Here is a 13,889-nt window from a genome sequence, read left to right as displayed (position 1 = left end):
TAACTTCCTTGTGGATTATCGAATGACATCCGAAGAACTGGTAGATGTGGACTTACAAACATCCGTCAGTGGTACTTTGTACAATGCTGACATAATTGCTAGTGTCTGGGAACTCTGTGGACTCCAGTGATGACGAATCAGATGATACAAAGATGTATTAAATGGTATTAGCAATTAGAAGATTACAGTGCTTTTCCAACTTTAAAAAACGATGTAATGGTTGCATAAAAGATGTATATATAGCCATCGATTTGGATAATATGGTGAATAAGAAACAGTCAAATATTGATGACTATTTCCAGAGATCTTAAAAGATCCTTGGGAAAAGCCTTAATTATTCGTACTGCACTGTTCATATCAAAAATGTATGTCTTATTCTTTTTTCTGATTTTTTCTACTTTGCCGCCTAAAAACTCGAATTAGAGAGACACTCCCTAATTCGATTCTCTTTCTAATCCGATAAAAACTTTATCCCCCTGGAAAATCGAATTAGAGAGAGCCGACAGTATACATAAAGAGAGAGAGACAGTACAGAACCTGGACACCGCTAAGTTGCTCGTATCCAGGTCAATAGCTCGTTTCCATATCTAATTATTTAAAAAATAGTCCTTGCAAATAAGCCACAAGAATTCTAATAAGAATACTCTATGTTGTGAATCAATATATTCAAATTATTCAAATGCTTGAGGAATTGTGCAGAGCAAGAAAATTCCACGCTGGTATTACTAGAAAGAGTTCATTTGTACGTTATTACCTAAATTGCCATATTTTATCCGTTCCAGTGACTGTTGTTGTCTGGTGAATGTTAACTCTTTACTTGTTGACTTTTCGAAATCGTACCCTAAACCAACTGGCAGCCTTGGGGAAGAACGTTCGCTTCCAGTGCGGGAGGTCTGGGTTCAACCCCGGCCGAGTCATGCAAGAGACAATGCGTTTAATAAAATTAATAAAATCATTGCATTGCAATTATAACTTTCAGGTCGAATAATTAGAAACAGTTGGTTGATGATGCCATCTGGAAAACTGTTAATCCCAATATCTATTTATCCGTTTGTCAAAAGCACATGATTCTCTTTACATTTCTTAATTCGCGATTTATGCTCTGCACAATAAAGGCAATAGGTAAACAAATTTCAAAAAAAAATTGTTATTGTGTATCGACAGGTCATAGCTGACGTCATCAAAATTCATGTGACGGCTCTTTCCCGTTGTTCTTTTGCCTAAGTGGATTTTCTCACGGCCTATCAACTAGTCTAGTCGTTAGCCCGTAAACGTTCCACGAAAATTCACCCGTCACAACGGCTGGAAGATTTCGTGCAGACTTTACCCCACTACTCGGTTTTAGCCGACAGACAAAGTTTTAGCATAAAATTGTGTGGTTTAACCTGAAACGGTTTTCACAACGGTTATTACATACCGGTTATGTTTATGAGGTGCAATGTTGACATGCGCCTTCTTCTATATCTTATCTGTTCTACATCTTATTTGACAAATTTACCATTTTAACATTACGTAATCACGTTTATAAATTAGACCTCACAGTTTCATTAAAATTAGTGAGACCATTGCATTTTACTTCTGCGTTTGAATTAATTAGATTTTTTCACGGCCCAATCTACTAGCGTAGTATATTACTTCTTTCAGCTTCACTAAAAGTGTCGCATGAACTGTGAGTACAATGTGCGGTTTGGTTGTATATCAAGTATCTAAGTACATAACGGAGACGGAGACGGAGAAAATAAAACTATATTATAACTATACCACAATCTAAACTATACATCGTAATTAAGTTGCGTGTATGTGTCAGTCTATTTTTTATCTTCACTTGTACATGCATCACACGCCGCTGCTGCACCGACTCCTGCAGTTGTCCCTACAGCAGCAGCACCAACTGTTCCCAAACCGGCAGCTGCAACGCTTTGCAAGACAGAAAATACACCGGTGGTCGCCGCTCCATAAAATGTACTCTGTGCAGCTGCAGCAATACTTCCCGCCGCTACACCTAAATTATGTTAAGAAAAAATAGTAAACACAGAGAAAAAATGTTCTCGGCGAAACTGAGGAAAAATGTTTTTGGGTGACACTGAGGAAAACATTTTCTGGCGTGACACTGAGAAAAAATTGTTCGGCGGTGACATTGAAAACTAATATGTTTTTGGGTGACAGTGAGAACTAAAAATGATCTGGGGTGACATTGAGAACTAAAAATGATCTGGGGTGACACTGAGAAAAAATTGTTCGGCGGTCACATTGAAAACTAATATGTTTTTGGGTGACAGTGAGAACTAAAAATGATCTGGGTTGACACTGAGGAAAAAAGTTCAGGGGTAAAACTAAGGAAGCAATTTTTTAGGGTGACATTGAGAAAAAAAAATGTGTGGTGAGGCTCAAAAAAATATGTTTTGGGGTGACACTGTGAGAAAAATTGTCTGGAGTAACACTGGGAGAAAAAAAAGTAAGGAAATACTGCGGAAACATTTTCTGGTGAGACATTGTAACAGTTTCAAAAAATAGCCCGACAAAATTTGAATTAAAAATTTTCCCTTTCATTTGCAAGTAAAATCAACTTGGTCTTACCTCCTGCAGTAAATCCAACAGCTCCAAGTACAAGAGGGGTAGCAGCAACTGCTGCAACCCCCACTCCTGTCCCAACAACAACACTTGTTACTAAATCATACAAATATGAAATTTAAAACGTTAATTTTATGAACAGTTTAAAGAAAACGGTAGCAGCATTTTTAGTGTAAATCCAATTATTTTTACTATTTTTCTTCCGTACTAATTTTCGCGCAAAAAAAGAATTTGTGCGTAAAATTTTAATACAAAACTTTTTTTTGTTAATATTTTGTCCATGAAACCCTAAATTTTTCTTTTTTTCCCTGCTTGGTGTGAGGAAATTTTTACTTGCGTGAAATAATACGCGATAAATGCATTCTCATTGCTGTTGCGGAGAATATTATATGCGCGAGATAAATGTCGCTGCTCCATAAAATGCACCAAAGAAACTTTTTTTATTTATTTACAATCCAGAGTTGAGCTCTTTAAAATTTTCCATTGTCCTTCTACCTAAGTGGATTTTTGCACGAGGTTATAACAAGGGCTTCTGTTAATGTGACAGAAAAAGTGCTGACAAACAAAAACATAATAATATTTTTTTCTTTATGTTGATTATTTAAGGAAAGTCTAGGTGTGGCGAAAAAATTCGCCTGGACAAATATGTTTGAAAACCTTCAGACAAAATAAGGTTAAAGGAAAGTCTATCAAAGGAAAGCCACGAATAACAGTTAAATTGACATTCTCTGTTTCAAAACTTACCGTTTGGTAATTGCATTTTTGCAGTGGCAGCTTTGTGTGCGTTAACCAACAAATATCCAATCTAAATAAAACATCACAAATCCATGTTACCATGGTTAGCTTGGCTAAAATTCTGATGTATATATTTATACGACATCAAAAACCTGCCAAGTTCTACATTCCTGCCGAAAATACAATCTCTTGATGTCTGCCAAATTATATTCCCGCCAAATATAATGCCTCGTCGTCTGCAAAATTGAATTCCTGCCAATTATTATTTTACGGTCAGCCAAGTCAAAACCTTTTTTGTTCTTGTCTGTCAACTTATAATCTGATCGGGAGGAGCATAACAATAACGCCTAGACAACTTTTTATCGAACTTTATTGTTACTATTGTAAAAATTTAGCCTGAAAATATAAAAAGGCAGAAATGACTTATGTCTATTTTCGAGAGGCCACACGCTGCAAGTATTTTTTTTAAACAAAAATGCACATCCTTTTACAAGAGTCAATAATTTATAAGTTATAGAATTTTTGAAATTTCAAAGAAGACTTTTCATAAGAACAAGAACCTTAGATTTCATCGAAATAAAAAAAATAAAAAAATAAAATCAGCCAAACCTGTGCCCGAATTTTTCCTAAAATAAAAAACCGTCCAGGACACGAATTATCCAGGACATCGTTTTTATATTGGTTGTAAGCAGAATTATAAACACATAAATTCCAGAAGCCGTAAGAAAAGAGCAAAATGAGGACAGATTCTGAAGTTGTGTCCTTACTAAAGAAACAAGTCAAGGCTTCATTATAAACAGCCAGTGTCAGATTAGATTTTACGGATTCTTTTAAGAAAAGCGTGTGTAAATCTTTAAATACTTAGGGACGTTTAGCTCAATCCATAGAACTTGTTTTGCTTGACCTCCTGCAGTTTTCCCGAGTCATTGTCAGGCAGAACTTGGTGATTGGTTAATTTCAATGAAAATCTGAAGACATGACGGGTTCTGCTTTCTTCTAAAAGAATCCTTCTAAGAACATACATTTTCAGATGGTTTCCTCACAATAAAGGACGCAAAGAACAACACAAATTATAAAGCCAACACGAATCTTTTCCAAACTATTCTTCACCCCCATTATAAGGCGATCCAACAACTCTGTTTTAAACCAAGTCCAGCCAAGGTTTATTTATAAAAGATAGTCTTCCTGAAAAAAATCAATTTTCGTTGTAGCTACTCACTGACATTTCAACAGAGTGTCATTTAAATGTGGAACTACAAATTGAAGACTACAAACTACCCTGGTCAGATAGAGGTAAATACAAAATATAGATAGGAGTAGATACCAAAAACAGATAGAGGTAGATGCAAAAGACATATACGTGTAGCACAAAATAGGAGATTTTATAGCAAAAAATTCAACTTTTGTTATTTTTGCGAATTTAAAAAATGTCACACAATTTTTGACTGCAATCGAAACGTGTTTCAATCTTAATAAAAACACCAACAACTCGAAAAATTTTAATGTGAAAAAGAACTACAACAAAATCCTGGTTATCAAAATATCACCTAGTAGAAAATAAAATTGTATAATAAACTAACGCTAACAAATGTTTTAACATAAGTTTGACGGTATCTCGGTGAAAAAAAACGACTATTTTTACGACAAGTTTATGTAAGCTGTTTATGTTACTCTGATAGCGTTGTTTAACTCTGCATATGTAACTTTCTTAACAACATGTTTCAACGTAAGAAAAGGGTTATCACAGCTCCTAAAAAAGAGATGTGTATTTTGCTACCATTTTTAGGGCCTGTGCCATTACAAATGCGGACCATATTATCTAAACTATTTAGTTCGTTATTACCTCATTGTAGAATCAAAGTAGTATTTACCTCTAATATACGCCTGAGTAATTATTTTTCATTTAAAGATCGTATACCGAAACTTCTATGCTCCGGACTTGTTTATAAGCTTACGTGTAGTGACTGTAATGTCACTTGCAATGAACACATGGGAGTTTCGCCACTGACTGGTAAGAAAGTTAAGGTTTAGCAACCTTCTGCTGTATTACAACATATTTTGGACTCTTCTTAATGCTCTCCACCATCTTTTGACAATTTTAATATTCTAACGCAAAGTCACGCTAAAGGAGAGTTTGCTCATTGAGCAATATCGACCATTCCTTAATAAGTCGGTTAGATTGATTGATTGATTGATTGATTGATCTAATTTATTTACCGTCGGTTATTATATACAATGGTTTTTTAAAAAATAAAATTCTGCAAAAAACCAATCAAAACCGACCAATTATTTGCTTAAATTTAACTGGATCTTCACAACTCTTCGTATGAAAAGGAAGTTTATTCCAAACTTTTGGGGCTAAACATCACAAACTCTTTAGACCAAAGGTGCTTGTTTTTACACTGATGGTTTTTAGGTTGTTCATGTTTTGACTTCTTACTGGCCTATCAGTTTCCTCAAAAAGGAAAATATCTTTCATGAAAGAAGGACTGATGTTTCTCAGAATTTTAAATATTTCTATGCATAAATGTCTGTGCCTTAGTAATTCCATATAATGTTTATTTGGAAGGCAATCAACTGGTCTTGGGTCATCATTAATAAAACTCAAAGCCCTGTTGTGGAGTTTTTCAATTTTCAAAAGAGATTTCGAAGAAGAGAAATGCCAAACTAAGGGACAATGATTAAAATTTGCATACACGAAGACTTGCGCTAAAAAGATCTTATTTGCAAAGACAGTACCTTTTTAAATCTAAATAATGCATTCACCTGGGGGCTGAGGCTTTTCGACAAAGATTACTAATGTGCAAGTTGAAATTTAATTTATCATCAATTGTTACTCCTAAAACTTTTACGGACCTTTCTGATTGTATGACTCTATCGCCAATGTTTATTTCAAGATTCGAGTCATTAATTTTATTATAACTTTTTAATTTATTTTATACCACAATGATTTTGTTAAAATATTGTGTGACCATGCTCGCATGAAGCGGACGACATAAGCTTGTCGTAAAAATAGTCGTTACCTTCAAACTTATGCTGAAACATTCAATTAAATTTCATTCGAACAAACTGTATAATACTAATATTTTAAAAAAAACTTATAAAAGCAGTAGGTCATCAAAGCAAAACAATGAAAAAAAGTAAATCAAGCTGAAAAAATAACTCTAAATTTTAAACTATACAAAAAAGCACCTAAATAAAATGCCCTATTGGCCCTTACGGAATGAGTCTGAATATTTAGTGACTTCATTTGTATAAGCAGCTGAATTGTTTTTGGTACATTCCAGTTCCTGTATTTAATGCACGGATAATACCTCGACAATGCTGAAACAATGTTCCATAGAAGTACCAATAAAGTGAACAATATCTTTTTTAACAAAAACGACTTTGCGGATGCTATGAACTATCAACAAATGTAGAAGTTGATCTGGAAAGTTTCCCATCCATTCTTATAAAAACTGTGCATCCTACTTTTGAAAAGGAAATAGTAGAAGAAGACATAAGAAATATAAATTGTTCCTAAAGAGAGAAGTTATGCACAAACATCAAACTATAAACCAGTTGCAAAGTCTTGTCATGTTATCAAATTTTTAATCTTTCTTTAAATATTATGACACTTTACATCTGGAGAAACAAAAATTGCTTAATCCAACATAACATGGTTTCAGACAAGGCAAATGACACCTAAATGAACTTCTTAAACACTATGATAGAGTCGCTAGAAGACGATGTAACATTGACGATGATATACCTAAACTTGTTAAAGCATTTGATAACACTGATTTTCAAATTGCTGCAACAAAACGTATTAAATTAGGTATTGATGGCAGTGTTGGTAAATGAATTCATTCTTTTCTAACGAGCAGGCATAAAAAGGTTATTGTCAATGCTAAACAATCAATTCTAAAGCATCAATATGTTGCGACTTAATTAGTGACAAAATATTTGGGTTGATATCTCACCACAGCAAGTGTTGACATCATAATGAGACAAGGGTCAATGAAAATATGTCTTTTTTGAAAATCTTCTTTTATATTTTTTTTAAAACTATTTACAGTACTAGTCATTTAAAAACTAATATAAGAATGTGAGATATTATTAGGAACATTTACAAGTGTTATGAAGACAAAGGATTTTTCTAAATCGATCAGAATTCAAATGTTTAAGAAATAATTTTTTTGAAAAATCGATATTTGAGAACCTTGGTGCTAGTAGCTGTCTTGGAATAAAACCTTGTATATCTATGCGCATTTATGTCAGTAACTACTCAATCAAGACAAATTGGATTAACATGTGACAAAAATGACCTACGACGTCATCATAGACATTAGAAATAGAAAAATACAAATATTCCAGTCTGTTTATTTTTTTTGTTTTTTTTATTAACGGTTTATTCGTAAACGAGTTTACATTGCCGTGCATATATTTACAATTTGAGATAGGTCTATTATCTATTTTGTCTATGTTGTTCCCATATCTCTTTGCTTTTTGCAATTTCAAGTGCTTCTGCGATGTTAATGTTCAGCGTGTCTTTCAGTTGCTGATCCATCATTTTTAACCATGTTGTTTTCGGTCTTCCTTTTGGTTTCCCGTAAGGTTGCACCGCGTATGTCATTGCTTGTTGTAGTGGTGTATTTTTTCGCATTCTAGACACTTTTCCGAACCACTTTAATATTCTCTTGGCTATGTTATTAGACCATTCTGTAATGTGTGCTTTAGATCTTCGTTGCTTATGGTATTTGGCCATTTTATGTTTAGCACAAATTCTTTAATTAATTTTCTGTGAAACATGTCTATTTCTTCATTGATTGTTGATGTTATTGTCCATATTTCTGAGTTACAGAGGAAGATAGGTTCAACGTATGATTGCAAGGCAGATATTTTTTTCATGATAGTTATTTTTTTACTATTAAAGATGTGTTTTAATTTTCTGGCGGATGTTATGGCAAGCTGTTTTTTCCTATTGTTGTCGTTTTTCGTATCCAATAGTGACCCTAGTAATTTGCATTTTTTCCCATTTGTCGCCACAGTTCTTCTTACTGATTTTATATTCCTCTGTTTTGTCTTCATTTATTTGTAACCCTCTTAATCTTAATAAGTCTGGTAGTTCACTTTTGAATTCTTGTTTATTGCTGTAGTTTGACGTTATTTGTATTGATTTGATTTGTGAGTAGTTGTGTTCTGTTTGGTGATCGGCGATTGTATTTGTAGTGTTTTGACTATTTTCATATGTATGGTGTTGTATTGGTGGTGTATAATTATTGTTGTCTGATTCGAGCGATTTTGCTAGATAAAGTAGCACAATCACTTTGTGGTGCGCCAGTATCGGTTGAAAAATATTCGCCCATGTATTGACCACATTTTGGTGCTAATTTCACATTTAAGAGAATCTGAACTAGATGTAATTCGTCTTTATTGATAATGGTGTTAAAGTCGTTTTTTAACATTTGACGGTTGATGCTGTCAAATGCCTTGCTCATATCGAGAGGAATAAGGTGTACAGTTTCGTGTTTTGATGTTATTGTTCTATCAATTATCAGTTGGTGGTAAATACGTGTTCAGTTCTTGATCGAATTTTTCTGTATGCAGTTTGGTTGATTGGAATTTTGACGTCTAGTCTTAACCCAATGCGCTTCATTAAACACAGTGCTAGAATTTTTCAAGAATGGATAGTAGTAGCTATGATTGGTCTCAAGTTAGAAGGTGGTTCCTTTGGTTTTCCCAGTTTTTGTAGTGCTCGGATTTAACCATGGTCTATTTCGTGTTTGTCTGTTTCTGCAATTTTTTTGAAGATATTTGCTATGATCTCGTATATTATGTCTGGTGAGTTTTTGATTAGCTCTCCATTAATGTCATCTTTGCCAGGGCTTTTGTTGTTCTTAATTGGTTTCGCAGCTGATTTTATTTCCTCTTTTGTAAATTTATAGGTGGCCATGTACTGCAAAAAAATACAGTGCATAAAAATTTTCAGTTTTTGTTATCCAAACTACGCGTACGCCTATTAAAAACACTCTCTGAAGATTTCTTAACGGTAAAATAAACAGAAGGTTCTTTTCTTCAAGCTTAACTTCAGGTCACTAACAATTTTTTTCCTTTAGCAACGGCAGTGTATATCCTGTTGCTAGGGACTTTTCCCCCAAATATATGTATCAAATACCCGTGTTTATTCCCTGTTGGGCTAATCTTCACAGTGAAAAACAAAATGGCCGACATCATACAACCCCCACGTCTTATAACGTCAATAACCCCACTGCACCTGTTTATTCTGAACTCCTTGTAACCAACAATCCTTTAGTGATCTCTGACCAAGAACCAGTTGCTTTATTACCATCATCATAAAGATTATTTCCACGAGAAACAACACCGCAACCTTCGCTAACCTTTATACCGACACCAACGCCCATGCCGTTTTTCCTGTCAATACTGTGACGCATGTTATCACCTCTAAGACCTACCGTTCTCTTCCTAATAGAAGTAAAGAAAAACTACACAATACCCTCTTTCATAAGATCGGGAAAGAAAGCTTCATGACAAGGTCAAGATCCCTTAGACTTGGTCTTTTCAGTTCTCGTAAAATCTCGTAAAATACAAGATTATTGACACCTCCGTTCTCAATGATAGTTTAGCGACTGTTAAATGTTCCAGTTGTAAGAAAGGTAAAGTGGAACTCTTTGAAGAAAAAGGTGCCAAAAAAGGACTTGCTGAAAAGTTATATTTGAGGTGTAATTATTGTAATTTCCAGCAGCCTTTGTTCTATACGAGTAACCGATCATCAAAGATAACTCAAAAAGCTGTCCTTTTGACGTAAATATAAAAATCAGTATTTGCATCCCAACCTATTGGTCACTTAGGACTCAAAAACTTTTTAGCTAACATGGGTTTGCCAGCTCCCATTGGAGAGCATCCTTACCAAAAGATTATGAAGAACCTGAATGAAAAATCTGTTGCTCAAGCCGAGGGGTTAATGTGCGACGCAGCAAAATGTTTGATTAATTTGACAAAAGCTACAGAGCCAGAGAATGTTGAGAAAGCTGCAAACGAGAAAGAAATTGCCAGTGTTGCTGTTACCATTGATGGAACATGGCAGCACCGTGGACATTGCTCCAAACATGGTGTCATATTTATCATTTTAATTGAAATAGGTGAGGTATTAGACTACATCATCAAAAGTCTTTTTTGCCATACATGTCAAAAATATGCTAAAGATGATAAAGAATCTGAAACATACAAAACATGATATGCCATATAAATCACATTGGATCATCAGGTGAAATGGAAGCTAGTGGTGCTCGTGAAATGTTTTTACGATCGATTGACTCACGGTCATTGAAGTACACTACTCTCATTGGTGACGGAGACACTGGAACTTTTGACAAAGTGAGAGATGATTGTTTAAGGATATATGGCCAAAGTTACACGGTAGTGAAAGAAGAATGTGTGGGCCATATTCAGAAAAGAATGGGGACAGCTTTAAGAAAGTTTAAACAAAAAAAAGCAGTATGAAGCTACAAGATGGTAAATCAGTTGGTGGCGCTGGTAGATTGACGGATGTTGTTATTGACCAGATCCAAAATTATTATGGTGAGGCAATCAAAAATAATGTTGGTGACGTGGAAGGAATGAAAAATGCAATATGGGCTATTTATTACCACAAAATAAGAGACAATTTAAAGCTGCTGAATGAGCAACATCAGTTTTGTCCAAAAAATTCCTAGTGCAAGTACCATGTAAATACACAACAGTACACAGAAAAAGGAAGATCGCCCTCCATGATTCTTTCAGAGCTCAAACCTATTTTTGATAACCTAACTACTGTTGATCTCCTTGCAAGGTGTAATAAAGAGTTTACTCAAAATCAAAATGAGAGTTTGAACAGAGTACTTAAGTAACAAATGCCCAAAATAAAAATTTGTGGGAAAGTAAAAATTTCTTTGGCAGTTTCCAGCACGGTTGCACATTTTAATTCAGGTGCTGGATCTAGGGCTGCTATTTTAGAATCTGTAACCTCTTCACTACCATCAAGGGACACCTTTGTGGCATTGAGAAAAGAGAACAGTGTTAGAATTAAGTTTGCAGCAAAGAAAATTCTTGAAAACGTGAGACGACAAAGGCGCATCAACAGGAGCCAGAAGAAAATGAAAAGGGACAAGCTTTCAAACAAACTAGCAAGTAGCTATAATGCCAGCCGCTTTGGGCTTTCAGATGAACCGAGGATATGACAGTCAAAATGAAATCCAAGCGTAAACTGACAACAGGGACAAAACCAACAACGGGGCGGAAAATGACAGTGGAATGCACACTGGCAACTGAGCAAACACCGACACCAAAACCTCTACTACAGAAAGTTGAACAATGCTAAGTCCAAATTGTATTTGTTGATGACACTACCATCCCCATTTTAAAATCATATAACACAGCAGAAGAGTTGATATGGTAGTACAGTAATACAGTAATGTTACATGTATATAAATGTTACATTTTTTTGTGTTTTTGTAATTTCTTTCTTGTTTTTTGTTTTGCTAATTTTCTCGGGATTACTGGTCATTATCATATGCCTTAAAACATCTTAATTTTAAACTGTTTTGGATATTTAAAGTCTTGATAATATTGTGCATCCTTGATATAGTTCTTAAAGAACAGATTTGCTTGATTTTTAATTAAAATACAGCATTTTATAGTTTCTATTGCATTTCTAAAGTTTACGCAAATCCGGGGGTAAAAACATTCTGCGGGTTATAATTCTCTAATCTACCAAATTTTGTATTTTGTTGTGTCTTTATGAAAAGTATGCAATGAGTGTGATGAGTTTTGAGTTTTTTTAATTTCTGATTTTATAGCTTGAAAAAACATGTTTTTTAGGTTTTACTGGATTAATATTTTTTGAAAAAATTTGACACTCATGTTTTACTGTTTTGGTCATTACCCCAGTCCGAGAATTCTATTTTTAGAAAAAGTTTTAATTTTGGAAAAAAAATTTTATTGGCAACATTGTCTTAAAATTTGGTGTAAAAACTTCATCCAATCCGAAATTATTGCATGTGTAGACACTCTATAGATGAATTTTGCAGTACATGGCCACCAGGTTACCTCCTAAAAAAACATGTTGGCTTATTTCAAAGTAAAAACAATCATTATATAATATTGCATTTTTTTGACTAAAGTCCACCAAAAATAAGAAATATACTGCATTTATATTAATAGACATCTTTCCACCATTACTTTCAGTAACACTCACCCCCATTGTTATCAGTACCATATTTAGGCTGGAATCCTAGAACGAAAACAATTGAAGGCCAGAGTTCTTTGTTACTTTGATGAGCTTGTCAAAAGGGAACTAAAGTATATATCACAAGTCTAGCCTAATTCCACAACTTATCGCATATTTTTGAACAGGTGTTCCAGGTTGTATTTTATATAAATGAAGAAGAAGTATATAAGGAAGAATAGTATATCAGACATTAAAAAAATTGTAAGTCACACAAAAAAGGTTATTGTAAAATTTCCACAATGTACAGTTTGTAATGCATCTTACAAAAAACCGGTTAGTATGAAGAAATCTGATGATTTGATTGGTTTATGGCTTATCAAAACAGGGCTTTGTATGGAGCAGTACTAACTGGTTTGGGAAGCCATTAATAAAATGGTAATATAAAAACGTAAAGAAATAAAAACATTTCCTGGCACACAAAAAATATAAAAGTAGCTCACCTAAAACCATCTTTTCGTTTCAATTCATATAAACAATGATTCGAATTTGTTTTGTGAAAGCACAAAAGTTTAAAATCGAACGATCTTAAATTCCAAAAAAATAAAATCGAACATGCATTTTTATTCTTTCTTGGTGGCTTGGGAATAGAAGCTTAAAAAAATAGCTGTGTTGTTATTTGTTTACAAAGGAACGTTTTTTCCAGATAAGAGCCCACACTATTTTTATATATATATTAAAGGAATTCAGGCTGAGAACGTTTTATGTTCTTATCTTGGCAAAATCTGATTCTCAACATTCTGAGTGTATTAAGTAGCCCACTAGACAACAAACTGATCTTTTTAAAAATGAACATGTATTAAATATTACTTGCCTTTTTTGAAGCAATCTTGAAAAATCTTCAGAACAATATGGCTAGAAAACGGGAAGATGCTTTATCCAAAATGCCATTCCGTGGTTTAAAATTAACTCTTATTCAAAATACTTCGGCATTAAATATGGCTTCCTTTAGCCGCACTTATTACCCAGATCCCCGATTTACCCAGATTTTATTGCGGAAGTAGATATTTGGGTAAAGCAGGAAAGAAATGTTGAATGATGATGTGTTTTTTTGGAAAAAATTTATTTACATTTTTTACAAAACCATTTCCTTCGTGACAAAGCTTGGACATTCGCAATGTTTGCACATTTATCGTGAAACCACTCCATGCACTTTGAACATTCCACCATTTCATCGTCCGTATTGTATGGCATACGGCAATCGCAATATATTTCTACCAAATTTGTTTTTTCGGCCTTAAAGTTCTCTTTCTTGCGCGTAGCTTACTTGGAAAGGGAGTCATTTGACCAGCATCTAGACATGACAGAAGGTGTGGAC

At 34.1% G+C, this 13,889-nt stretch overlaps 1 protein-coding gene across 3 annotated transcripts; it reads right to left on the bottom strand.

The window, feature by feature from the left end:
- Positions 1–1,732: 1,732 nt before the first annotated feature.
- LOC130625412 (interferon alpha-inducible protein 27-like protein 2B) lies at positions 1,733–13,508 on the bottom strand. 3 transcript variants are annotated; one of them, XM_057440506.1, is made up of 4 exons: positions 13,386–13,508; positions 3,316–3,376; positions 2,578–2,667; positions 1,733–2,002 (listed from the first exon to the last, which is right to left on the bottom strand). In XM_057440506.1, exons 2-4 carry the CDS (start codon positions 3,329–3,331, stop codon positions 1,809–1,811), a joined length of 300 nt encoding a protein of 99 aa, XP_057296489.1. In that variant the 5' UTR covers positions 3,332–3,376; positions 13,386–13,508; the 3' UTR covers positions 1,733–1,808. The 3 variants fall into 3 exon arrangements, with proteins under 3 accessions (XP_057296489.1, XP_057296488.1, XP_057296490.1); XM_057440505.1 differs by lacking the exon at positions 13,386–13,508 and adding an exon at positions 12,542–12,577; XM_057440507.1 differs by lacking the exon at positions 13,386–13,508 and adding an exon at positions 4,329–4,477.
- Positions 13,509–13,889: the final 381 nt, after the last annotated feature.

Source organism: Hydractinia symbiolongicarpus, chromosome 14 (assembly GCF_029227915.1).
Source record: "Hydractinia symbiolongicarpus strain clone_291-10 chromosome 14, HSymV2.1, whole genome shotgun sequence".
NCBI lineage: Eukaryota > Metazoa > Cnidaria > Hydrozoa > Anthoathecata > Hydractiniidae > Hydractinia > Hydractinia symbiolongicarpus.
Note: the sequence above shows the minus strand (reverse complement) of the source record. Positions and strands in the feature narration are given on the sequence as shown.